General features: G+C 53.3%; 5 protein-coding genes and 1 pseudogene across 5 annotated transcripts; 2 read left to right on the top strand and 4 right to left on the bottom strand.

Annotated features, from left to right (window-relative positions):
- Positions 1-177: 177 nt before the first annotated feature.
- On the top strand, positions 178-4,830 carry SAPIO_CDS3651 (uncharacterized protein; the record flags this gene model as incomplete). Its single annotated transcript, XM_016786403.1, has 10 exons — positions 178-215; positions 559-652; positions 765-1,367; positions 1,434-1,462; positions 1,544-2,130; positions 2,198-3,507; positions 3,608-3,740; positions 3,835-3,895; positions 4,017-4,227; positions 4,384-4,830. 10 exons carry the CDS (start codon positions 178-180, stop codon positions 4,828-4,830), a joined length of 3,513 nt encoding a protein of 1,170 aa, XP_016644409.1.
- A 257-nt stretch (positions 4,831-5,087) lies between these two features.
- SAPIO_CDS3650 (uncharacterized protein) lies at positions 5,088-5,882 on the bottom strand (the record flags this gene model as incomplete). Its single annotated transcript, XM_016786402.1, has 2 exons — positions 5,088-5,765; positions 5,817-5,882. 2 exons carry the CDS (start codon positions 5,880-5,882, stop codon positions 5,088-5,090), a joined length of 744 nt encoding a protein of 247 aa, XP_016644408.1.
- Positions 5,883-6,695: 813 nt separating this feature from the next.
- On the top strand, positions 6,696-9,350 carry SAPIO_CDS3649 (uncharacterized protein; the record flags this gene model as incomplete). Its single annotated transcript, XM_016786401.1, has 2 exons — positions 6,696-6,891; positions 6,985-9,350. The coding sequence occupies 2 exons, from the start codon at positions 6,696-6,698 to the stop codon at positions 9,348-9,350; spliced, it is 2,562 nt and encodes an 853-aa protein (XP_016644407.1).
- A 396-nt stretch (positions 9,351-9,746) lies between these two features.
- On the bottom strand, positions 9,747-12,296 carry SAPIO_CDS3648 (annotated as a pseudogene; the record flags this gene model as incomplete).
- Positions 12,297-13,173: 877 nt separating this feature from the next.
- Positions 13,174-14,952, bottom strand: SAPIO_CDS3647 (Ammonium transporter 1; the record flags this gene model as incomplete). The annotated part of the gene is made up of 4 exons (XM_016786400.1): positions 13,174-13,745; positions 13,825-14,585; positions 14,676-14,740; positions 14,833-14,952. 4 exons carry the CDS (start codon positions 14,950-14,952, stop codon positions 13,174-13,176), a joined length of 1,518 nt encoding a protein of 505 aa, XP_016644406.1.
- Positions 14,953-18,291: 3,339 nt separating this feature from the next.
- SAPIO_CDS3646 (uncharacterized protein) lies at positions 18,292-22,105 on the bottom strand (the record flags this gene model as incomplete). The annotated part of the gene is made up of 2 exons (XM_016786399.1): positions 18,292-21,208; positions 21,471-22,105. 2 exons carry the CDS (start codon positions 22,103-22,105, stop codon positions 18,292-18,294), a joined length of 3,552 nt encoding a protein of 1,183 aa, XP_016644405.1.
- Positions 22,106-22,373: the final 268 nt, after the last annotated feature.

Raw genomic sequence — 22,373 nt, 5'->3', positions numbered from 1 at the left:
TTCACAACCCCACAAGTTGTCATGGGGTCTAAGCGAGATGGGAGGGGCCCGCGATATGGCACCCTGGGAGATTGAGGCCTCAAGAACCAACACCCCCACTCCAACGAACTCGGCGAGGTTAGGAAGCCGAGGACTACCGCTGGTGAGGAGGGTGGCCGATGGGAGAGCTGCCATCATATGAAGGCTCTGGTGCGCACCCCGGTGCTGCATCTGCTGTGAGCCCGTCAACTTTCCGACCTCTTGTCTCTCCTTTTTCTCAGAGCTCTCCGGACTTGGCTATATGCTCAACGCAACCGTAGCCATGATGTTGAGTCGAACCTTTTGGTCTCTTGCCTTGTTAATTACCTCCGTTGTAGCTCAAACATGCAGCAGCACGAATCCTTGCGAGATAGGTTGTTGTAACGAATGGGGAAACTGCGGTTTCGGCCCCGATTGTGAGTTCAATGTCCTATCCAAAACACCACTGGCAGTCCGGTATGGTTCTAGTCCAAGGCTAACCAGGGCTCTTTACGGGGAACTAGTCTGTGGTTCGGGAACTTGTGTCTCCAACTGTGATAGGAAGTCGGAGTGCAACCCCGGCTACGGTGCGCAGTGGGCTGAGAAGGACAAATGCCCCCTCAATGTCTGCTGTTCTAAGCACGGCTTTTGCGGTGTAAGTTACAATGGATGATGTCTATTGTGCAAGCGCCAAACCCCATCTTCATGCCACGCCACTACTTTGGAAAACCTGGTTTGAGTACTCATGTCTTCCCTCTCTCTTTTAGACTACCAAAGACTTCTGTGGCGACAAGCCGGTCAAACGCCCAACATGTCCCAAAGACAACGGTGTTTCCCGCGTCATCGGGTACTATGAAGGCTGGGTCGGCAATAGGCCATGCAATGTCTTCTGGCCCGAGCAGATACCAGATGGTGTTTACACGCACATCAACTTTGCCTTTGCTACTATTGATCCCCAGACCTTCAAAATTGGCCCGGCGGCTAGCACCGACGTTAACCTGTACAAGCGTCTAATGCTCCTCAAGAAGCGAGATCCAGCCCTCAAGATCTTTGTGGCCGTCGGAGGCTGGACGTTCAACGATCCGGGTCCTACGCAATCCACCTTCTCTGATCTTGCTGCGTCAGAGACCGCCCAGTTCAATTTTATGGTGTCGTTGATCTCTTTCATGAATACCTACGGCTTTGACGGAATAGATTTGGATTGGGAATACCCCGTTGCTGATGATAGATCTGGCCGGCCGGAAGACTTTGAGAATTTCCCCAAGTTCATGGGGCGTCTAAAGACTGCGCTGGGTCTTTTCGGCAAGGAACTCTCCATTACTATTCCCGCCTCGTATTGGTATCTGCAGCATTTCGATCTAAAAGCGCTAGTGAGTCGACTTTACTTACAAACGCTTCAGCTTGTCTCCTCCTAACGATTGATTGTAACTTCGCAGTCCAAATCTGTCGACTGGTTCAATGTCATGTAAGTGCTGTCCGAGAGCCCTCACTCCGCCACGGATACTTGAACGGGGAACTAATGCGATGGGCTCGACCCTCTCCGCAGGTCTTACGATCTACATGGAACCTGGGACAAAGGAAATAAATGGACTGGCGCATATCTGAATGCGCATACGAACTTGACTGAGATTGAACTTGCTCTCGATCTTATCTGGAGGAATGACATCGACTCTAACCAGGTCGTCATGGGGCTAGGCTTCTATGGCCGCGCCTTTACGGTAACAAACCCGTCATGTACCGCGCCTGGCTGCACTTATGAATCCGGTGCCGAAATGGGAGAATGCAGCAGAGAGATTGGTATCTTGCTAAACTCGGAAATTGATGACCTCGTTCAGAAGCATGGTGTTACTCCCGTGCTATATGAGAAAGAGGCTGTCAAGGTGGCCGCATGGGGCGACCAATGGGTAGCCTACGACGACAAGGACACCCTCAAATTGAAGTCTGAATATGCCCAGAGCCGCTGCCTCGGTGGTGTAATGGTTTGGGCTATAAGCCACGACACTGAAGACGCTAAGTATAACAGGGCGCTGGCGGAGGTTGCAAAGCGCGACATCGTCGACGTGCCGATCAAGAATAGTGATTGGACACAAAGTATTCCCATTGCCCAGTGCTCATGGACAGGCTGCGGCGAAAGTGAGTGGCGATGATTGTTGTTTCCAATGTATACAAGCCCAAAAGACTGACGCGAATCCCACGATAGCTTGCCCCTTTGGCTATGTACATATGACCCGCGAAGACCCGGGGAAGCGAGGCAAAGAATACATGCTGGATGAGACTGGCTGCGGCGGGAGCGGCACCCACGCCTTCTGCTGTCCTGCTAGCCAGGTGCTGCCAACGTGCGGGTGGTATACCCATAACAATGGGAAGTGCGACAACAGCTGCCCTTCGGGGACGGTTGAGATTGGCTCCAACGACATGTACTGCAAGAAGAATTACCAGGCCGCGTGCTGCACGACCAACACCCCAAGCATGAAGCTCTACACCAAGTGTGAATGGGGGTCGTGGCCTGTCTGCGACACCCAAACCAGCTGCCCGTCGTCCAAGCCCGATCTTCTGGCTTCTTCCGCGACCGGCACAGGGGGGGCTACATGTGCCATGCGGGTTTACCCCTATCCTCTCATTTACGCGCCGGGACAGGGCGTCATAATCTTCCAGGAACGCAAATTCTGCTGTGATGCGTCTGATGAAAACGAGACGTTTGGCGACTGCAAATGGTATACCAGCGAGGGTAGTGCTCCGGATGGCGCGGTCGACGGCTGGTGCCGCAGCGCTTGTCCCTTGGGCCGTGTCCGAGTGGCCCTCGATGCGAAATCTCAGGACTGCCTGGCCACAGGAGGTGCCAGGGCCAGGTGCTGTCAGCCAAAGTACGGCGAAGAGATCGACTACGAACCTCCGGAGCTGGACTATTACAGGACGGCTTTGGAAGCCTACCTGCGAAACCCTACCTGCGAGGACCCTTCAGGGCCCTTGAAGTCTAGAGAAGCCCCGGAAGAAGACTTGGCCGGCTTGCTAGAGGCCTCTTCTCTCGCCAAGAGAGCTGAACTACCGGCTGTGGTAGAGACACGAGAGCTCATCTTGGGGCTTCTTTACTTTACGCACAAGGCAAATCTACGGGAAGCTCTGACCGATCTGTGGAATAGCGAGATGACGAACCTTTTCCCTCAAATGCGTCTGCCCTCCTTCCGCGACTTTGTAACAGGGGAGCCCGATGTCAAGCTCGACGGGCCGATCAAAGCGGTCAGGGACATTACGTGCAGTCCCTATACGTGGAATGACCGCGCAAAAGGTTCAGGGTCGAGGCTATTCGATTGCACAGATCCCGACTGCAATCCCGATACCGGTTGTGAGGAAGGCGAAGCTTCTGTTGCACGCCGGGGCCTTTTATCCTTGCCAAATCAGACAGCAGTCGACTTCACGTTGCAGAAGAGAGATGGCCCTCCGAGGACATTTAAACTCACCATCAACTTCCTAGATGGTACTACGCTAGATAATCCAGTTACCCTCCCTGGTGTATGTATATCCCGCTGGATCTATTAAGATCCGATGCCCACCCTCTGGACTGGCCCGAGTTTTCCTCAACCTCTGCTAACTATCTCGATGCGTATCAAAGCACCCGCAAGCTGGCGATACAGCAGGACACGCTATGCGATCCGAGATGGTAACGTTCGTCAATAGGGCCGACTGCGCCAATTCCCAGCTCACTCACATCTCGTGGGCGGTTGCTCAACCGGGCTTTTGGAATGGTATGCAATCTCCCAGATAGATCGCTCTCTTCGTCTCCTTCTGAGAGGGAGTAAAGGAGTTTAGTGTCCCAATGCTAATGGCACTCCGTTTTAGTTGAGCATGTGTTCGATGGTAACGTCATGACCATGTTCATCCAAGACGCTGCGCAAGGAAGGTAATCTACTCCATCGCCCATCCACCCTCTGATCTAGATTTTAAATGGCTTCCATCAAATCATTCCGCTACATTTAGCCTCATTGATTCATTGTGCTGGTGCTCACTCTCATCTATAACAGGCTTCCCAGCGGGGCGGTCTCTCAAGTAGGTGCCATCCCCAGAGACTTCTTCATACAGGCGCCGACAATGCCGCTTCCAAACCCACCACCTCTTCGCGGCGGCGCCAATCCCAGCGGCCTATGGGAGAGAGTCATGGAGTGCCTGGGAAGTAGCCGTAACACGGCCAACTTGATGCTCGTGCACAGGGAAATCAACGGACACAAAACTCCGGTAAGCCTTGTTCTCCCACCTAAGTCCTTCCGCTCCTGCTATGCCACCCTGGTCGTCCTCAGCCTTGCACGGTCATCACGTGGAGGAATTTGAATCTTTTTTTTTTTTCCCTTCTTTTGGCCGGAGGAGCCCACCGAAACTAACGGGTTACGACAGTTGATGAGGGGCTTGGACGCCATCGCCGACTCGGTAGCAAATCACAGGAGGGTCGAAACGGCACCTGTCTCCTTGATATCGCGAATGCGAACGGTGATTGCAGTGATCCACTATTTGAACCACTCCGGGACACCAAATGCCAATCAGCGCCTCACTAACGTTGTCAACGACGTGTATGACCAATTCCAATATGCTCAGACCCAATATAACCTGGCCAACCCCGGGTCACCTGCCCGGATAGCTGATTTTTGGCGTGAATGGACAAGAGACTACTTCGGAACCTTCCTCATCAACAGGGCAAGATATATATGCAATCTTTTCATTCCAGAGATGAGGAGGATGTGGGCGTTCAGGACTGGAGATACGGCTAATGTAGTGGTTGAAGGCACCGCGAGGTTGATGGCTGAGTTGGAGGACCTGTTTATAGACATCTCCGGGTTCCCCTGATGCTCCGACCTCGAGGATGGATCCCACATTGGATGTGGGATTAAGGCGAGATTTTCAGCTTCTGATTCTTCTCCTATCATTTTTATGATATATCTCTTGAGCATGATTTTGTTTTTCTCTAGCTACTCTCTTCAAAGGAGCCAAGATATTGCCTACAGCATCCACTCCAAATTTACATTAACGTAATGCAATGGATGTATAATGGATACTCCAGCGGTTCAGTCTCAATACTTGATTTATTCATTATGCCGAGAGCTCTACCAGTCACCATTCCAAATCCTCACAGGCTCCTCAATAAAAGGCGGCGAAAAGTCTCCCAAGTTCCGAATCGATAAGCGGTCCCAGAGTACGAGGAGGCTCTGCACAGTCATCTTGATATATCCGTAATAAAACAATTGCTCAGTTGGTACCCCCTCTTCATCCTTGATAGTATAATCCTCTGCCTTATACTCTCCCTGAACACACTTCATCCAAAATTCACCCTTGGCAACAGCATCCAGAACCTCGGTATCAGCAAGGAGGAATAGATGATACTGCGGGATTTCGTGAGTCATAGGCGGGCCTCCGATACCCTTCTGGTAAATCTCGCGGACCTGCGCCATGGTGGCACCCTCCAGGAGATCAGGGTCACTCCGCGGATCCAATTTAAAGAGGGACATGAACTTATCAGCTGCCTCCGGGTTGGCAGGTTTGGTGCTCCAATAGTCATCGTGATGTTCTTTATAGTAGGCGCCCTCCTCAGCCAGGTCGTCTTGTATCTTTCTCAGGAGTGTCTGCCAGGCTTGATCGGTGGTGCCACCATATGCCGTACGGTATATAGTGAATCCCCAGTTGACGTAAGAGGCGTCGTCCCGAGTACCGCCTTCAGGAATCGTCCGCAGAGGTGGGAGGTAGCTTTCAAAGTCGACACCATGCTCATGCAGAGACAAAACTTCCTAGAGTTAAGTGTTAGTTTCTTTTGTTTATAAGGAGAGCTAAAGCCATACAAAGCCATCCTCATCCAAAAGAATGGGTTCTTCTTCATATTGCTCAGGCTGTTGCTCAGGCTCCATGCTTGGTAAATTTAGTCCCAATGTGGCTGGACTGGCGGGACGGGTTATTTTGAGCTAAGGTCCAGGTTGTGCAAGGAAAGTAGCGTCTGTATTTTTGGGACTCAATTATCTCAGGACAAAGGTAGAACATAGTTACTTTTATAGTAAACTTACACAGAAACTTGGCGGAAAAGTACGTATCTTCTCAAAGAGGAATAAAACGAAACCCTCATATTACAACTCCTCGACTCTCCTGTCAGCATCTCGGGTTTCCACAAGCAAACAGCAAGTCCCCAGGACAGTAAAGTTTTTTTCTCTCCTAGGAAATTTCTTCTAGAATTAACGATCGAACAATTATTCCTCATCTCCTTTATTACAAGTCTTCTCTCATAATACTCTCTCTTTTATAAAGAGGTGAAATAAACATTATTTTTAATTTTAGGAAGAAATTTAGAATAGGGAAATCCTTGGTATGTTGCCATTTACCGTTTGAAGTTTACTGGCCAAGCCCAGTTGGCAACAGGCGAGCCGGGCTGCTCAGAGTGTACAAAGTCCAAAGGTAATAGTTGAAAGTCGAGGTACCTGTGTACAATATTTGGAGTAATCAGAAAACGGCATGCCTGACACACCACCTAAATTCCGTTTCACCCCTCCAGCTTTAATCGACACCTCGACCAAGACAGGAATCAACATATCGAATACTGAGATCACCCCGAATCGCGCATTCATTACGAGGCAGGCTATCGCCAACGGGAAGGAGCTATCTCTCGACATACCATCCTTCATCCATCCCGCCATGTTACAGCCCGCGTCCTGACCAACATTCGACGGCAAATGGAGCGGACAGGGTCCCAGGCCAAGTCCCTCTTCCCCAGAGGGCCCAGTTTCACCTTGGACGACTTCTCTAACAAGGACTTCACCGTCAGAGACTTCATCGACAATCTCGCGAATACAGCTGTCCCCGCCAACCGGAGGTCAGGCCCGGCGCAAGTCCAATTCGACCCCAAACCCCTAATCCGAACCTTCGAGAGTACGTCTATTGTCTTCCCACCTACACGCCGTATCCTCCTCCGCTGCCCCGGTTTGGCGCATGGCTAACTTTTAATTTCTCTTGAAAATGTAGATGCCTTAGCCCAACTCGGAGAACTCTCCGAAGACCTCCAAGAGAGGGAATCGGAACTCACGTCGCAAGTCCGCCGCGCCGAAATCTCCCACAACCAGACCCTCGACACCCTCGGCCGAAAACTTGATCAGTCCATCGAAGCCTTCGAAACCCTCAACATCTCCCTCAATAGCTCCGGAGAAGGCGACGCCGACGCTTCAGAAAATGGCTCCAAAGCTGGCGCCGGCGGAAACGCCGCCGTCCAGATCGGTGAGAGGCTCGAGGAGCTCGACCGGAAACGACGCCGGGCGCGAGATGCCAACTTTCTGATCCGCTGTTGGCTTGAACTCAGCGAGACGGGACAGCTCACGTCGCTCGAAGATATCCAGAAACAGGGCGGTGCTGAGAGCAAGGTACGATGCGCGGTGATTGCGCGCCAGTTGATGCGCATAAGTCAGCGCCTTGACACGGCGTCGTGGGGTGGGCAGACGAACGGGACGCGAAACGGGGCCCCGAGCGTGAACGGTGCCAACGGGGCGAATTCTACGAGCCACAACACGAGGGAGGTGCTAGAAAAGTTTAGCGAGACGCTGGAGCAGGACCTGCTGAAGCAGTTTAACAACAGCTATCGTCGCCAGAACTTCGAGGATATGATGGAGTGTGCCAAAGTGCTCCACGACTTCAACGGCGGTGCGAGCGTGATCGCGACTTTTGTCAACCAGCACCAGTTCTTCATTGATCGGGACCAGCTCGTTAACGATGAGGTCACGACGGATACCGGGGCGTGGGAGGCCGTGGCAGACCCAGATTCGGAGTCGCCCGGCGTAGAGCCGAGCTTGCAGTCTCTCGTTGACGAGGTCAAGATTGTGATGCAGGAGGAATCATTCATCATTAAGCGAGCATTCCCTTACTATGAAACGGTGCTAGCCAAATTTATTCAGCGAGTCTTCCAACAATCGATCCAGCAGAGGTTAGAGGCCGTGCTAGAAAAAGCCAACACCATATCCTCACTCGCCTTCCTACGAACTCTTCAGTCCTCTCGGAGCTACATCAACTCTCTCGTAGAAGATCTGAAGGCCCATGGGCTCACAGAACACCCGGAACCCTGTTCTTCCCAGATATCCCAGACGCTCGATCAGCAATTGGAAGAGCTGTTCGTACCATACCTCGTCGGCAACTCGTACATCGACCGCGAGAAGAAGAACCTAGAGGAGCTTTACAACTCCCTGCTCCTCAAATTTACAATCTACCACTCTAGGAGAAAGAAGGCACCGACGGGCTTCATGGCGTCTCTCGCGCAGCAAGGAACCCAACTCCTCGCTTCCGCCAAGGATGCTTACATGGAGCGCCTCGAATCCTCCGATCTGACCGTGACGCAAAAGGCCATGATGCTCCGAATCGCAGGAATCCAAGACGACCAATCCAAGAACGAAATCGAAGTTTCCGAACAGGATGGTATTTTGAGTATCGAGTACGCCAAGCGCATGATCAAGTGGCTTGCCGAGAGTGTCAGGAGAGCCCTCGAGCTTGGCTCCGCCAGCGAGACGCCCAAGGACGTCAACATCCTGCTCAACCTCCTCCTCAACAGCATGGGCCAAGTCTACGTCGAGACAGCGCTGGACGCCTCCCTCGACCAGGCAACGTCGCAAGAAAACTCCAAGACGGAGCCGGACATGACGTACCTCCCGTCCATCCGCCCCGCCGTGACCATCACGAACGTCATGGACCGGTTCATTTCCACGGTGCTCATCCGCCTAGCCGAGTCCAACACCACGGTGCGCCGCAACATGGAAGCCCAGAAACGCGTCGCCATCGACAGCATCGAGCAAAAGACCAACGACATCATGAAGAGCACCGTCGCCGTCGTCTCCAACTGGGTCGTCAAGTCCCTCTACGGGCAAAAGAAGCTCGATTTCCGCCCCCGCGACGGCGAGCTCGATTCCCTGCAGACGCAGACGTGCCAGACCATCTGCACGTTCTTGGCCCGCGTGAACGGGCAGGCGCGCCTCGCCGTCGACGGGCATAACCTCGAGATGTTCAGCAGCGAGCTAGCCCTCGCGCTGCTCAAGCTGCTGTTCGAGCACTTTAAGAAGTTCCAGGTCAACGCCACGGGCGGGCTCATGGTCACGCAGGACCTGTCGAAGTACGTTTCTACGCTCAAGCAGTGGGCCTTGAGCAAACAGGTCGAGGGCACCGTCGAGGTGCTCACAGAGGTCGGGTCGCTCTTCATCGTTGGTCCTGAGGCGCTTAGGGAGAAGTCGAGGACGCTGACGACGGGGCCGACGGGGGCTGGGAGGAAGTTGGGCAAGGCGGATTTTAAGGCGTTTGTGCAGAAGAGAGATGATTCGTCGTCTGTGGGGATACAGAGTGTCTTGGCGGGTCTCTAGATGTGGTTGGTCATGAGCAGGGTATATATATATACGACGGATCTGAGGAAGGGGATGGGTTGTCTTTATGTAGTCGATTGGTTTATGAAGGGTTCGCTTGGTGTTCTGCTTTTTATATCATCTCCCTCTCTCCCTCTCTTGTTTTTGTCAGCCCCTCTGCTTCTCTTCGGCATGTTACTTACAGGATCCATCGGCTGCCTTGAGATCAAGATACCACAAACTTGTACACCTTCAACTTGTGCCAACCCAGTCGATGTACGAGGGTATCTTCATGAATTCATTCTTAAACATAATCATCGCACGACTGTTTGTCCAAAGCGTGCTCTTATCCTATCCACCCTTAAACCATCATCATTATCCATTGCCAACTTTCCAATGCCTTTTTCTCCCCTCTTTTCAACACCATCTCTCACTCGGCTCTCTCCATTTTACCCCAAGAATATCAAATATCCTCCTCTCATCTCTCCCCTCCACCAACCTCCCCTCCGAAAGCTTCTTCCTCCCCGGACCCCGTAAAACATCCGCGTACAATCCCCTCTGATTCAATCTCATCCCCTTCTTCGACGCAAGCAGCCGCATACTCCGATTAAAGATATCATTCCCCGTGAAGTAAATCAACGCCGCCCCAATCTCCGTCTCCGGCACGAGCAAGAAATCGATCCTCCGCCAAACCTTGCGATATTCCTTCGTCACTGGGTCGACGTTGATCGACGGCGTGGGCGGGAGGACGCAGCAGCCGTGCCACTTACTCGGGTCCGTACGCGAATGCGAAGCGGCCAGGGTGGCGACGAGAAAGTTTTCGGCTTCAAGCTTGGCTACGAGCTTCCCTAGGAACGGGGCTAGCTCCGCCGTCGACTTCGTGCCGCGCTTAGTGACGATGAAGTCGATGTCACCCGAGGAGTCGGCGCCGCGGCGGTAGCTGCCTCCAATGATGAGCTCGACGGTTGGGTCGATTTCTCTTGCCGTCTTTTTCACGTAGGCGCCGAGGGCTTCGACTTCGCGGCGTGGGATGCGCGTGTTGAGGTCATCGTAGTGCTCGATCCCGATGCGTTGGTGCTCTGTCAGCTTCGCTTTTTCGAGGAGATCATCCAGGGTTCGGTAACCCTGTGCTATCCAATGATTCGCCTGCGCGAGCCCGACGCCGTATATATTCAAGAAGAGTTGTAGGGCGCCATCGTGCGGCTCGGCTTGTGCGTATTCGAGCCTCTGCAACCGATCTGTAGTCACGATCTCCTCGATCTTCTGCGCTAGCCGGTCCCCAATGTTAGGTAACTTCCTTGCCTCCTCAGCCGTACAGATCTTATGATCCTGGTGCTGCAGTGTCTTTATGGCTTTGCGATAACCGAGGGATCGCCAAGTGTCATTGATGCGCGTGTAGTATGTGCACATCTCCTGAAGGATCTCGATCGTCCGGGCGTTAGGATTGGTATCTTTCTTGTCCTTGATTCCGCCGTGGTTGCACGCGAACTGATCCTCGAAAGGCATGTTCTTCCTACGGCGCTTGGAGGAGCGGGTTTTCATCCGGCCTTCCTCCTCGGACCCGGAGCTGCGGTGTCCCTCATCATCAGGATCCGAAGCTATAGTCGCGGTTTCGGTGCTAGAATGAGAGTCGTCTTCGTCGTGATCAATCGGCAGTGCTCTATACTTTTGCATCATATTGATATAACCGGATAACTCATCACCAACCACGTCTTCTTTCGGCTCTGATGATTTCGAAGGATTCTCCGGAGGTTGAGGCATGACCATGGACGTCTCAACGCTTGACGGCGCCAGCCTTGACTGGGAATCGTCGGATATTAATATAGGCTCAGGTGCAGGTACAGGTTGAGCTCCGGAACCAGGATCCTCTGCTGGAGTAGATACAGAGTCTTGGGACTGCGTGTCAAAGTTTGGAAGATAGTCCCATCGTTTCGCGTTCGTAGGTGGGGGTTTTAAGGGAAGTGAGTTCCTCCGAGCCGCAGAGTCCGTTACCTCCGTCGGTGGCGCGGTTTCCATATAGTGCTCCCCGGTGGGATCACCGACGATCTCATACTTTGTTTGCCTTGGATTGAGGACATGCCGAAACGCAATACAATCGAGAGGAAACTCGTCGTTGACAACAACAGCATCTCCCGATACCGGTCCCGCTTTAAGCATGGACTCTATATCGGCGTACTTTAGATTCCTGTCAACGACAACATGCGTCGCGTCCGCAATGTCCCTCGTCCAAGTCGCCCCGTGCTCCCTCGCCTTCGTGATGCGTGCCCTCCTTGCAGGCGCGATAGCGTCATCCGGTATATAAAAAAACCTCAACCCGGCAAAAATACGATCTGCCTCGGGCACCAAGCGTATGCCGTCGGATCTCTTCCGCTTCTTCATCGCCAACCCGACAGACGGCGAGGCCTCCTGGCCCAGCGTCAGGAAACTTCTCTTCCTCGGCAAGGGAGTAGTTTCGCTCCTCGTCAATCCGGGAATCTTGGGGGCAGGAACGGCGTAGTCCGGGACAGGAATGGGCGTCTCTTCGACAAACGACGTTGTAAGATCAATCACCGCCTTTCGGTTCCCTCGCCTCGCGTGCTCAGTAGCTGGCGTCGCGTTGATAGTAGTTGGTAGCGGTGCAGAAACCACTCTCTTCGGGGGTGCGCCGGGCCAATTCTGCGGTCCGCGCTGAGATGATTGGGACGAGCTCACCGGATCCTGGCGCTTATGTTCCTCCTGGTTCTTGTTTTCTAGGGACTGGTTCTGACTGGAGTCTGCCTTGAGATGTGAAAAGCTGCGTGGTGTACCGGCGTCGACCGATGCCTTCTTGTGGAAGCCGCGGCACTTTCTCCGATACGCCTCTTCTTCCTCGTCTAGGGCATCAGAGTCGGAGTCGACATCTGCGTCGGAGGGTTTCTTGCCCAGCAGCGCGTCGAGTTCCTGGAAGTACTGACGTTTTTGATCTAGGGAGGGCTGTCCGGCGCTCATGGCTAGCTGATGTAGACAAAACCTTATTTTGGGGCTCAGATTCCAAGGTTCAAAGGGAGGAGATGTGGTTCACACGAGGGAATGGAAATTGATGTTTACAAAGAATACTTCAGTTTGAAAGAAACTGGATGAGGTGAAGTATCAGTCGAAACGACTTGGGAGATCACCCAGTCTCCAGTGCTTCAGTAAATATAATCATCAAGTGATTCAGCTGAGGTGGAGCAAAGCATCAGCTCTTCCCTCGAGCACACCTGCCTAAAGGAAAGATCACCAAATCTGTCCGGGCCTGATTATGTGAATCAACTTCGATCAGGCGAGTCCAAAAGTCTGTTCAAGTCGTAACTGGTACTTGGGACACTGAAACGTGTACTTTGGCCCTGGAATGACGCGCATGGAGGGTTAATTTAGCACGTGCCTTAGTGGGTTTAGGCAACTACGACAGGGCCGTTGCCTAGCGGGTCATCAAGTGCGAAGTACCCAATGTAACCGTAACCTCGATCTTGATCCTCACCTCCTCCCGTCACTCACACCGAGATGCGGCCAATTCCTCGACAGCGTTTACACTAGCTCAAACACTAAATATCGATTTTCTTCAAGAGCCGGCCGAGCTCAAGTCGGAAGACGGGATCCATCGGCTCTCGCACCCTTGCCCACAATTGTTCACGATGGCTCGATCAAGAAGAGATCCCAGCTAACATGCCTAGACTGCAAAGTTGTTTCTTAAGATATCTAGATCCTGTTACTCTAGTTAAAAAGGGTATTTCCTGCAATATTTACATACAAAATTAATGAATGAATTCTAAGAAGAAGCCAATTTCCACGATGCCACCCACCCATGCCTCAACATCCCTCAACCTCACTCACTTCTCGCCTCTCCTCATCTATGCATCCCCTGCCCATGCCTAAACTGCGGCGCCCTCGGCGGTACCAACGGCGCATTATGCTTCTCAAACGACCTAAACGTCCCCGCATCCCCCGAATACCTCACACTCCCCGTTTCATTCTCCACATCCGCCAGCACCTCCCTCGTCAACTCAACATAATCATAAGCAAACTCCCCAATCTCCGCATCGTCGATACCCAAGATCTCGGCCTCCTCGCCCACGCGCAGCCGGAGACCGGGGATCAAGTTCATGATCAAGAGGATGACGCAGGTACCCACGAACGAGTAGGCGCCGCCGGCGAAGGAGTCGGCGAGCTGGTAGGCCAGCTGCATCCAGTGGTGGTCGATCCAGCCGCCCTTGATGACCTGGACGTTGTCGAGGTGAGCGATCTGGCGCGAGGCGAAGAAGGCAGTGCAGATGTTGCCGACGAGACCGCCTATGCCGTGCACGGCGAAGATGTCGAGGGCGTCGTCGATTCCGAGGATGAATTTGAGCTTGGTGGCGTAGTTGGCGAAGCCGCCGCCGAGGACGCCGAAAATGACGGCTGCCCAGACGGGGACATAACCTAAGTAGAATATCTCATGTTAGTGGGCTTTTGGAGAAAACGTAGAAGAAAAAAGAGAGACCAAAGGGGCTAAACGCACCCGAACCCGGGGTAATGGAGACAAGGCCAGCAATAATACCCGAGCAGAAGCCCACGGTCGACCACTTCTTCTCAAGCCTGTAGTCGAGCACACACCACGTAATTCCACCCACACAAGCAGCAAGATTCGTAACAGCTGTGGCGATGATGGCCCTCATGTTAGCGCTCAACGCCGAACCGGCATTGAAACCAAACCACCCGACCCAGAGGAAAACCGTCCCGATGACGATGTGCGTCACATTGTGCGGGCGGTAGTTGAGCTCGTGCGTACCGTGCCCCCTCCTCTTCCCCAAGACCATGGAATACGCCAAGGCCGCCGTCCCCGAAGCGATATGCACAGGCGTTCCTCCCGCAAAATCAAGACCGCCCATCTTGTTCGACCAACCGCTGGGATTCCACGTCCAGCAGGCAATGGGGTCATAGATGACAGTAGCCCAGACGAACATGAAGACGACGCAGGGGAGCATGCGACCGCGCTCGGCGATGGCGCCCGTGGCTAGCGCGACGGTGACGGCGGAAAACATGCCCTGGTAGACGGCGAAGAGGAGGTCGGGGATGCGGTCAGAGGCGACGGAGGGCGCGCCGAGGACGTTGCGGAAGCCGAAGTTTTCGAGGTTGCCGATGAAGGGGCCCGCGGTGTGCGAGAAGGTGAGGGAGTAGCCCCAGAGGAACCACTGGAAGCAGGTGACGGCGACGGACATGACGGAGAGCCAGATGAGGGAGAGGGCGGACTTGCGTCTAGCGAGGCCGGAGTAGAAGAATCTGTGATGCGGTGTTAGTGCTCTCGGTGTCTCAAGTTGGAAGATCCTCCCCGGAAGGAAGACTAGCTGAGAGGGAGCAAATAATGCGTACCCAATACCAGGGACCATCAACAGGACGAGAGCCGTCGCCATTATTACCCAACCCAGATCGCCGGACTGTATCCCCCCGTTTCCAGTCAGTTCAGCTCGTTGTTACAACTTCCACTTGTCACATCTCGCATGTAATGAAACTGATGGCCATCACTCACCTCGTACCAGATGTTCATATTCTCGGTCAGCGGATCCCCTCCCGTCGGCCCGGTGCCGTTATACGGAGCCTTGACGACATAATTCAACGAATCCAAATCGACGTTATCTTGGTCCGACATTATCAAGAGACCAATAACCAAGACTTATGGTTCAACAACTAGCAACACAGCTGCCGAGCGTACGCAATGTAGAGGAAACAAACGAGTTCTGTTCTCGGTGATGAAGTTGGTCGTCGAAGTTTGCTTCTCATTCGCGAAAGGATGTGCAGGTTGCAGCAGCAGAAACACAACAGGTATGTCACAGACCACAAAGAGGCGTAACAGTCCTTTTCAGCCCCGTGGGATCGGATCAAAGATGACGGGGGGGTGGGCAGGCAGGTAAGCAAGCAGGCGGATAAGGTGTATTAAAAGGGCGCAAGATGTCGAGGTTGCTCGGCCCAAGGAGGGAGGGAGAAGAAAAGAAACGAGGTTCAACCACAGGTATATGCAGAAGTCTTGTAGTGTAGGACGAAGATGGGCTGATATGGAATCGAGAGATTACAGGATACTCATTAGAGGAAGGCAAGGAGCATTAGAGTATTAGAGAGTGAACGGCATGGAGCATGGGGGCGTGTTATCCCACCACCAGGTTCAATGGGCTTTTAATGCTCTCTCTTTTACCACACCCCAAAGGCACCGAACCTGGTATCTGGGCACGAGTTCCGTTTCTTGGTGGCTGACGACTTTGGCGGTGGAAGGGAACTAAGTGGGCGGTAGTGTACTACTTCGTACTTCCCGTGCAAGCTTCGCCTCTGTTGCAGGGTCTGTATTTACAAGGGGGAAAGTAAGGCCCAGAGGGGGGCATTCGCCACAGATTACGAGTGTAACGAGTGTAAGGGAGACAAGCACGGGCATAGGAATGATATAGAGAGTGGAGCAGGTGGATGATAAGCATACAATTGTAAACGGCGTAATAATGGATGACGCTCCGTAGCACATCATTCTTGCCTTTTATTTTCGGGGGAGGCGGAGCGAAAGAAACGGGGCATGGATAGACTCGATGGAGGGCAAGGGTGCTCCACAACTTGGAGAAGGGGAGGAATTTGAATCTGTAAATGGAAAAGGTACGAAGTAAATGGGGTAAAACAGGGATCAATTGATCAATCATGGGGCCAATCATGGGGTAGATTGGTTGGAGATGGAGGGAGGGGAGAGACCCTTATCTCTCTCTCTCTCGTTTGATATCAGGACAAGTCTGAAGAGCGTCTGACCGCACATACTGAGGTAATTGGAATGGACAAAAAGGCATGGAGGCAAAGAGCGAAAACGGAATGATGGACACCGAATTTAGGGGGAAATGAGCTACGAAGTATACGATGCTCGAATTGACGATACAGTACACAGGGAGATGAATAGCGATGAGGCATTTTGATTTATCAAGCATTCCGATATTTTCGAGAACTCGAGAATCCAACTTGGACGGGATCCACGGATTATCTCAACACTGAGTGGGAGAAGCAACGGGGAGAACAATGAACCTTCAGCTGGACGGACCCAGGTACTCGGTACGTACTAGCTTGATTCCTCGGTTCCATGTTCCTTCTTCAAAGCTGCTCGAGATTGGCCCAGTGATAGGTGACACATCAACGAGATAAGCACCACTTACTCGCAATTGCTGATTATTTATTTCCCTTTCATTCCCAACTTTCCGGTGCGGCTTAAAACTGTGCTCTCGTCCTCGTGTCCTCGTCGATTGGCGGCCGCAAGGAGAAAAACAGTTCGCCTCCTCGAAGATATTAACGCCCGGTATTAGTCTGCAGCAGGACAGAGAGTTCGCCAAGAAGAGGTGATGGGAACTCAAACAGAGAAGAGTGAAAGTGAAAGAGATAAGCCAGTTCGGTGTCGTAAAGGGGGTTAAAGTAGGAAATAGGTTTGGAGTATATCAGCACTCCAGAGATAGAAGATCAGTTCGCCAAGACGGGGCGATAACAGCGTGCCACTCTACGAAGTAGTACGAAGGTACATCCACCGCAGGCTAGGGTCTGGGATGCCTTTGTACCTTATCTTTCACTTGAGCCCAGACGAGGCATGGATCGACTCATTCCAAGTACTTTCGTAGTGTAGAAAGTAGAAAGGTACTTCACCTGGCAGTGTGCTCCGTACCACCCCACACCAGCAACCCAATCCTTCCCCAAACCCTGGTTCCCGCTTCATGTGGCGTGGGGGGCTCCAACCCACCTTCCCGTCCATCAACTCATGCAACATCTTCAACCATCAAACTCTCCGGGGCTTACATATCTCAGACCTACTTCTGCTTGCCCGTCGTTCCCGCAACAAGTCTTCAGTTGGTTCCACAGGTCCTTGAGTTATTTTCCTTCGGAATCGTGGCGCAGCCTAGAACCTTTCCGGAAACAAAACCCGAAAAAAGAAGAGAGAAGGGCAAAAAAGAACGCCAGACGCCACAAATCCGTGCTATATCAGCATTTTCCATCTCTTCATCAGAGCTTTGATCAGTTAAAGACATTGCCACTGCTAGTTATAGTTGTAGTAGCTTATATCGCGCAGCAATTGAATGCTCCACAGAAGCACCATTTAAAGCTCTCTCAAATGTAATACCCGTCTACTTTGACAGCGGAGTGTGCCGATGTGAGATGAGTAGAGTTCTCGCCTCCTCGAGTACCACCGTCGTTTTGCGGGCGCTCGCTTTACACCGAGATCAAGGTCCACTTTGAACTTGACGAATTCGTGGTTCTTCGCCTCCAGTGGGGATGGAGGGACGTAACGCTTGCTAGATACTCTCAACTGATGACCATGACCGTCATTATCACCAGACGGCCTTCGATCCATCAACGAACTCAAGCAACTGTTGAAAAAGAGGCATCTGGATTTGCCGACCGACGTTGATTGGATGTCCATCCTCCCCGTCGGCCTTAGAAGCTTCACTGGTAGGTAGTAACACTTCAGTATAGAAATCTTCAAAGCCACCCTGCTTTCACGGCAATATATTCCTCTTGATACTACACTACTGTAACACATCCATCCTTGCCATCATTTTCAGCTTCGCCCTTCGCTCCCATCTATCCCTCCTCCCAATTTTGTTTCCCCCCTCTCACCTCCATATCTAGCTATTAGACTTTAGCTTGAATATATATAAGTGTACATGCAATATGTCTAGAAACGAAAGACTCGAAGAGAAAATAAATGGCCAATACGGCGCTTGTCCGAAGAATCCACACTTCTTCGGACTGGATATAGAAAGAAAAGGAAATAAGAAGCGAAGGTAAATTAGGGCCGGGATATCTCTTTGAAGAAATGCAAACTGGGAATAGAAGAAAAAGAAAGAAGAGAAAACAAAATCCAACTCCATGTAATCAGCCGTTCTTCGGCTGAAATGCAAATTCTCATGAACCAGTATAAATTATGAAACCGCCAGGCGGTGTGGGGCCCAGACCTCACCGGAGAAAAGGCACCGTCTTCTCCTTAGGAAACGGTTCCGCTCCGCGCAAGCGTCTTAAACCGATCCTCAAACTGTCTCACCTTCTCCCCATCCAACTCCTTCTGCAACCTCTTCGCTTGCCTAACCGCCGCATCCCTCTCCTCCTGTAACCCCATGACCTCGATCTGCGCCTCGCTCATCTTAGCAATGACGTCCTGCATCTCGCGATCCGACTCCGCCACCGCCGTTTCCAGCTCCGCCACTCGGTCCCGGAGCCTCGACACCTCGGCGTCGTCCTCGAGCGTCTTGGCCGGCGGCAAGCGGGGAGACCTGGGGAACAGCGGCGAGGGTAGCGGGGAAAGCCGCGCCATCGAGGGGCGGAGCGGGCTCGGGGACCGGAGAGGGCTGGCGAGCGGGGAGCTGGTGACGCGCCGGAGTTGCGTGTTGTGCGCCTCCTTGATGGAGGCGATCTCGGCTTCGTGCCGGGCTACGCGCTCTTCGGACGCTGTTTGCGCCGCTACGAGCTGCTCCTCTAGCGTCTTGAGGCGGTTCTGAAGGCGCGTGATGCGCTCCGTGTTGGACTTCCGGTCGGCCTCGCCGCGGGAGACGGCATCGGAAAGGCGTTGGCGGAGGTCGGAGTTGGCGTTCAGCTGGGCCTGCACCTGCGCCGCGAGCTGCTCTACGCGCTGAGCCGACTCCTGGAGCTCATCCGAAAGCGCACGCTCGTGGTCGAGGTGCTTTGCCTCGCTGGCGGCGAACGAATCCACCTGGTCCTTGTAAGACGAAGCCTCGTCGCGGGCGGCATCTCGCTCGGAGAGCGCCGATGAGAGGGACGTCTCGAGGCGCCGAAGAGCCAACTGCGTCTTCTCGTCCGACACGCTGATGTTGCCCGAAGCCTCCAACTTCTTGATGCGCTCGAGAGACTCGCTATAGCTCGCCTGGAGCTCCTTGTAGGCGCGCTCAAGCGTCTCCGAAGTTACCAAGCCCGCGGCGTCGCTGAGGTTGCTGGATCCGCTCGATCGGTAGCCCTCGACGGGAGGGATAAGGATGTCGTTCGCAGCCAGGAGAGATCGGAGAGAGGCAATCTCCTCGTCGGCGCGGTCGAGGTCGAACTTGAGGCTGATCAAGCCCTTCTCTATCCTCCACTTCTGGTCGATAGCGTCTTCAGCCCGGCGACGGAGCACTGAAACCTCGGCCCGGAGGTTGGCGATATCCCTCTCGTAACCAGCCTTTTGGGGCGAGTCCTGCAGTAAGCGCTCGCGTTCGGCCTCGAGGAACCGGATCTTCTTCTCGTTCTCCCGATTTTGGTACTCTTGGCGCTCGAGAAGGCTCTTCAGCGCATTGTGCAGTGCGTCCCTTTGTGCCTCGACATCCTTAAGCCGCTCCGAGAGCGCCTCCTTGGACTCGAGCTTCTTGACCGTATTGGATCTTGCGAGGGTCGCGGGAGGGTGTTGTAGCTTGAAAGGCTTCGATTGCGCAATCGAGTTGGACCGCGTCAGGGTCATCGACGCACGCGTGGCCCGGGCGTCCGCTTCCTCCTTGGACTTCTTCAGCTTCTCGTTTTCTAGACGGAGCGCCTCAAGATCTTGCTGCATTCTCGTCGTTTCGTAAGTCATGTTCGTCTGATCGGCCGCCTCTGCCTCGAGCCCCTCGACTCGCGAACGAAGTTGCGGGACAACTTCGTCACGGAGGTTATCTCGCTCGTTCGTCGCCGTTTGAAGCTCGCCCTTGAGTGCGGATAGTAGATCCTCCAAGTTGGTCTTCATCTCGCGCTCTTCAGAGAGCTTCCTCCGTAGGTCCTCGCAGCTGGACTCGAGATCCTTGAGCCGCCCCGTCGCGTCTAGGCTGTTCATGCGCGCGGCATCGATCTGCGACGCCTTTTCGGACAGCTCCCTGATCTGGGCGTCGAGCTCGCGCCGCTTATCTCGCTCATCTTGAAGCTTCGTCGTTAGCTCGAGGCGCAGCTGCGCCTTTTCCTGTTCAGATTTCCGCTGAATCCTCTCCACCTCTTCCCGGGTCTGATCAAATTCACTAAATTTGGCGGAGCTGATACCCGAGTCAGAGTAGTAGTCGCTAGTGCGCTTTCCGGGCGCTTGGGGGTTATTAATTTCTGATTGAAGACGGTCCACTATGTCTTCGAGATCCATCTCGCGCCGAATTGACGAAGCCAATTCGGCGCTGATGGCCTTCAACTCATCCTCCATCTCTTCGATTTCCGCCGTCGAGGATGGAGTAGTAATACAGGGGGGTGTCTGTAGTGTAGATTCGCAGTATTCAATGGCCGATTGTGATGAATGGCGAATGTCTGGCGCATCCGATAAGGACTTTTCCGTAATGGTAGGATCTGTACGTGCCGAAGGGAGAGAGGTATCATCGGTTATGGTGGTGGTCGGCCTGGGAGATGTAGGTGACGGAAGGGGGGAATATTCGCTGTTGGAGGGCGAATTGGTGTTCCAAGAGAAAAAGGTTCCAAGCTTGGCAAAAGCCGGCGAGAGGGGAGACTTGGGGCCTGTGATTGTGTCGGTAGGTGCTGATCTATCAGATTGGTGTTTGTCGACTTTGGTGATTGAGATTTCTTGTATTTGCGTGGTTGTGCTGGTCGTAGTGGTGGTGGTGGTTGTCCGTTGAAGGTCGGAGTCGAGATATTCGGGATTCAAGGTCGGTGAGGATGGTTGTTGCTCAACCAGTACGGGGTATGACATATCATTAGTAGCATTAAGATTATTATAAATCGAGTCGTACAAGGAGTCGTCAGAGTCGTCTACTTCTTCGATTTCGTCCTCTTCGGCGATCGCGCTGTGATGTGGATCCTGGGAGCGAGTCTGAAGTGGTTCTATGGTCAGGTCTTCATGCCCACGTCGCAGGAGGAGCTGTTGTCCCGTTTGAGAGCCTGTAGCAGGCTCTTGGTCGACCTGGGCAAAGTGGGCAGATGGAGGAGCCGGGAAGTCCGGTGGAGATCTGCTGGGTGCGCTTCCGTTAGCGGTCGTGATCTCCGACAGATCATGTAGGCGGAAAAAAGAGAAGCAGGCAAGAGAAACCAAGAAACAGGTTCCAGTTGTGGCTGTCCCGTTCCTTTACTGTTTCTGTCGCATTGTTTCCTGCTGAGGCAACCGTTGTTTGGGAAAGGAAGGCGTAAGGGTGCGTGTGAGTGGGGGGGAACATGAGGGAAGAGGAGGAAGAACGAAGAAACAACGAAGAAACGACAAGACAAACTACAACATACACTTCGCTGAATGCGTATTCAGAAGACGAGTAGACAGACGTATCCCGCGAGTGGGAAGGTCGGTACGGCTGTGCGTCGTGTAGCGCACTTGTTTCCTGTGAGGCTCCGGAGACGATGTTGGTGGTTCCAGGGGCCGAGCCAGAGAATCGCGCAACGATGGCCGAAGCGGTGGACGACAACGGTTTCCGCTTGATGACCTGATTAGGATTATAGTCTGAAGATAATGTGTTGGACCTGGTAGTCCTCTGAGTTGCGATACCAGCGCTGAAGTTGTTGTGATACGAGCCTGAGCCGATGCGTGGATCGGACGGGAAGGACGGTGAGGGAGCGATGGACGGGTCGGCAGCCGTCTGGGAGGATCCGGGAATCTCGTAGTAGGCAGCAAAGTCTGCGGCGGCCGTGTAGGAGGTGATGGTAGTAGTGGTAGTGGTAGTGGTTGTGGTGGCCGTCGTAGTAGGAGCGGGAAGAGCGGTACCAGAGGGTGGTGAGACTAGACGCTGAGACACTTCAGATGAAGCAAAAGGAGTGTCAGAGGCCTGTCGCTGATGGGAGGAGGCTTGAGCAGAAACGGAGGCAGACCCGGACTCTGACCGGAGGTCCAGGTCAAAGTAGCCTCGATCATTATAAGTAGCCATGGTGATGGTGTGGTTCGCTTATCATGTCCTGATGACCACCACACACGAGAAACGCCGAGCTCGAGCTGTCATTCGCAAAGAGCAGCAACGCCCATTTCCCTTTTCTCACCGTACGTCGTACTTGGTAGATGAGGGAGAAAAGGGAGATTAGGAATAGATTCGGTAGGGTCTTTTGGGCAATGGTAACTCGGACGTTCGAATACGATGAGTGGCTGGATAGGGGATCACACCGTTGCACTGCTCATTTTCATTTTGGGTGAAATGGACG

Source organism: Scedosporium apiospermum (genome assembly GCF_000732125.1).
Source record: "Scedosporium apiospermum strain IHEM 14462 chromosome Unknown SEQ_SAPIO_0088, whole genome shotgun sequence".
NCBI classification, from domain to species: Eukaryota; Fungi; Ascomycota; class Sordariomycetes; order Microascales; family Microascaceae; genus Scedosporium; species Scedosporium apiospermum.
This window is presented reverse-complemented; position numbering and strand designations above follow the sequence as displayed.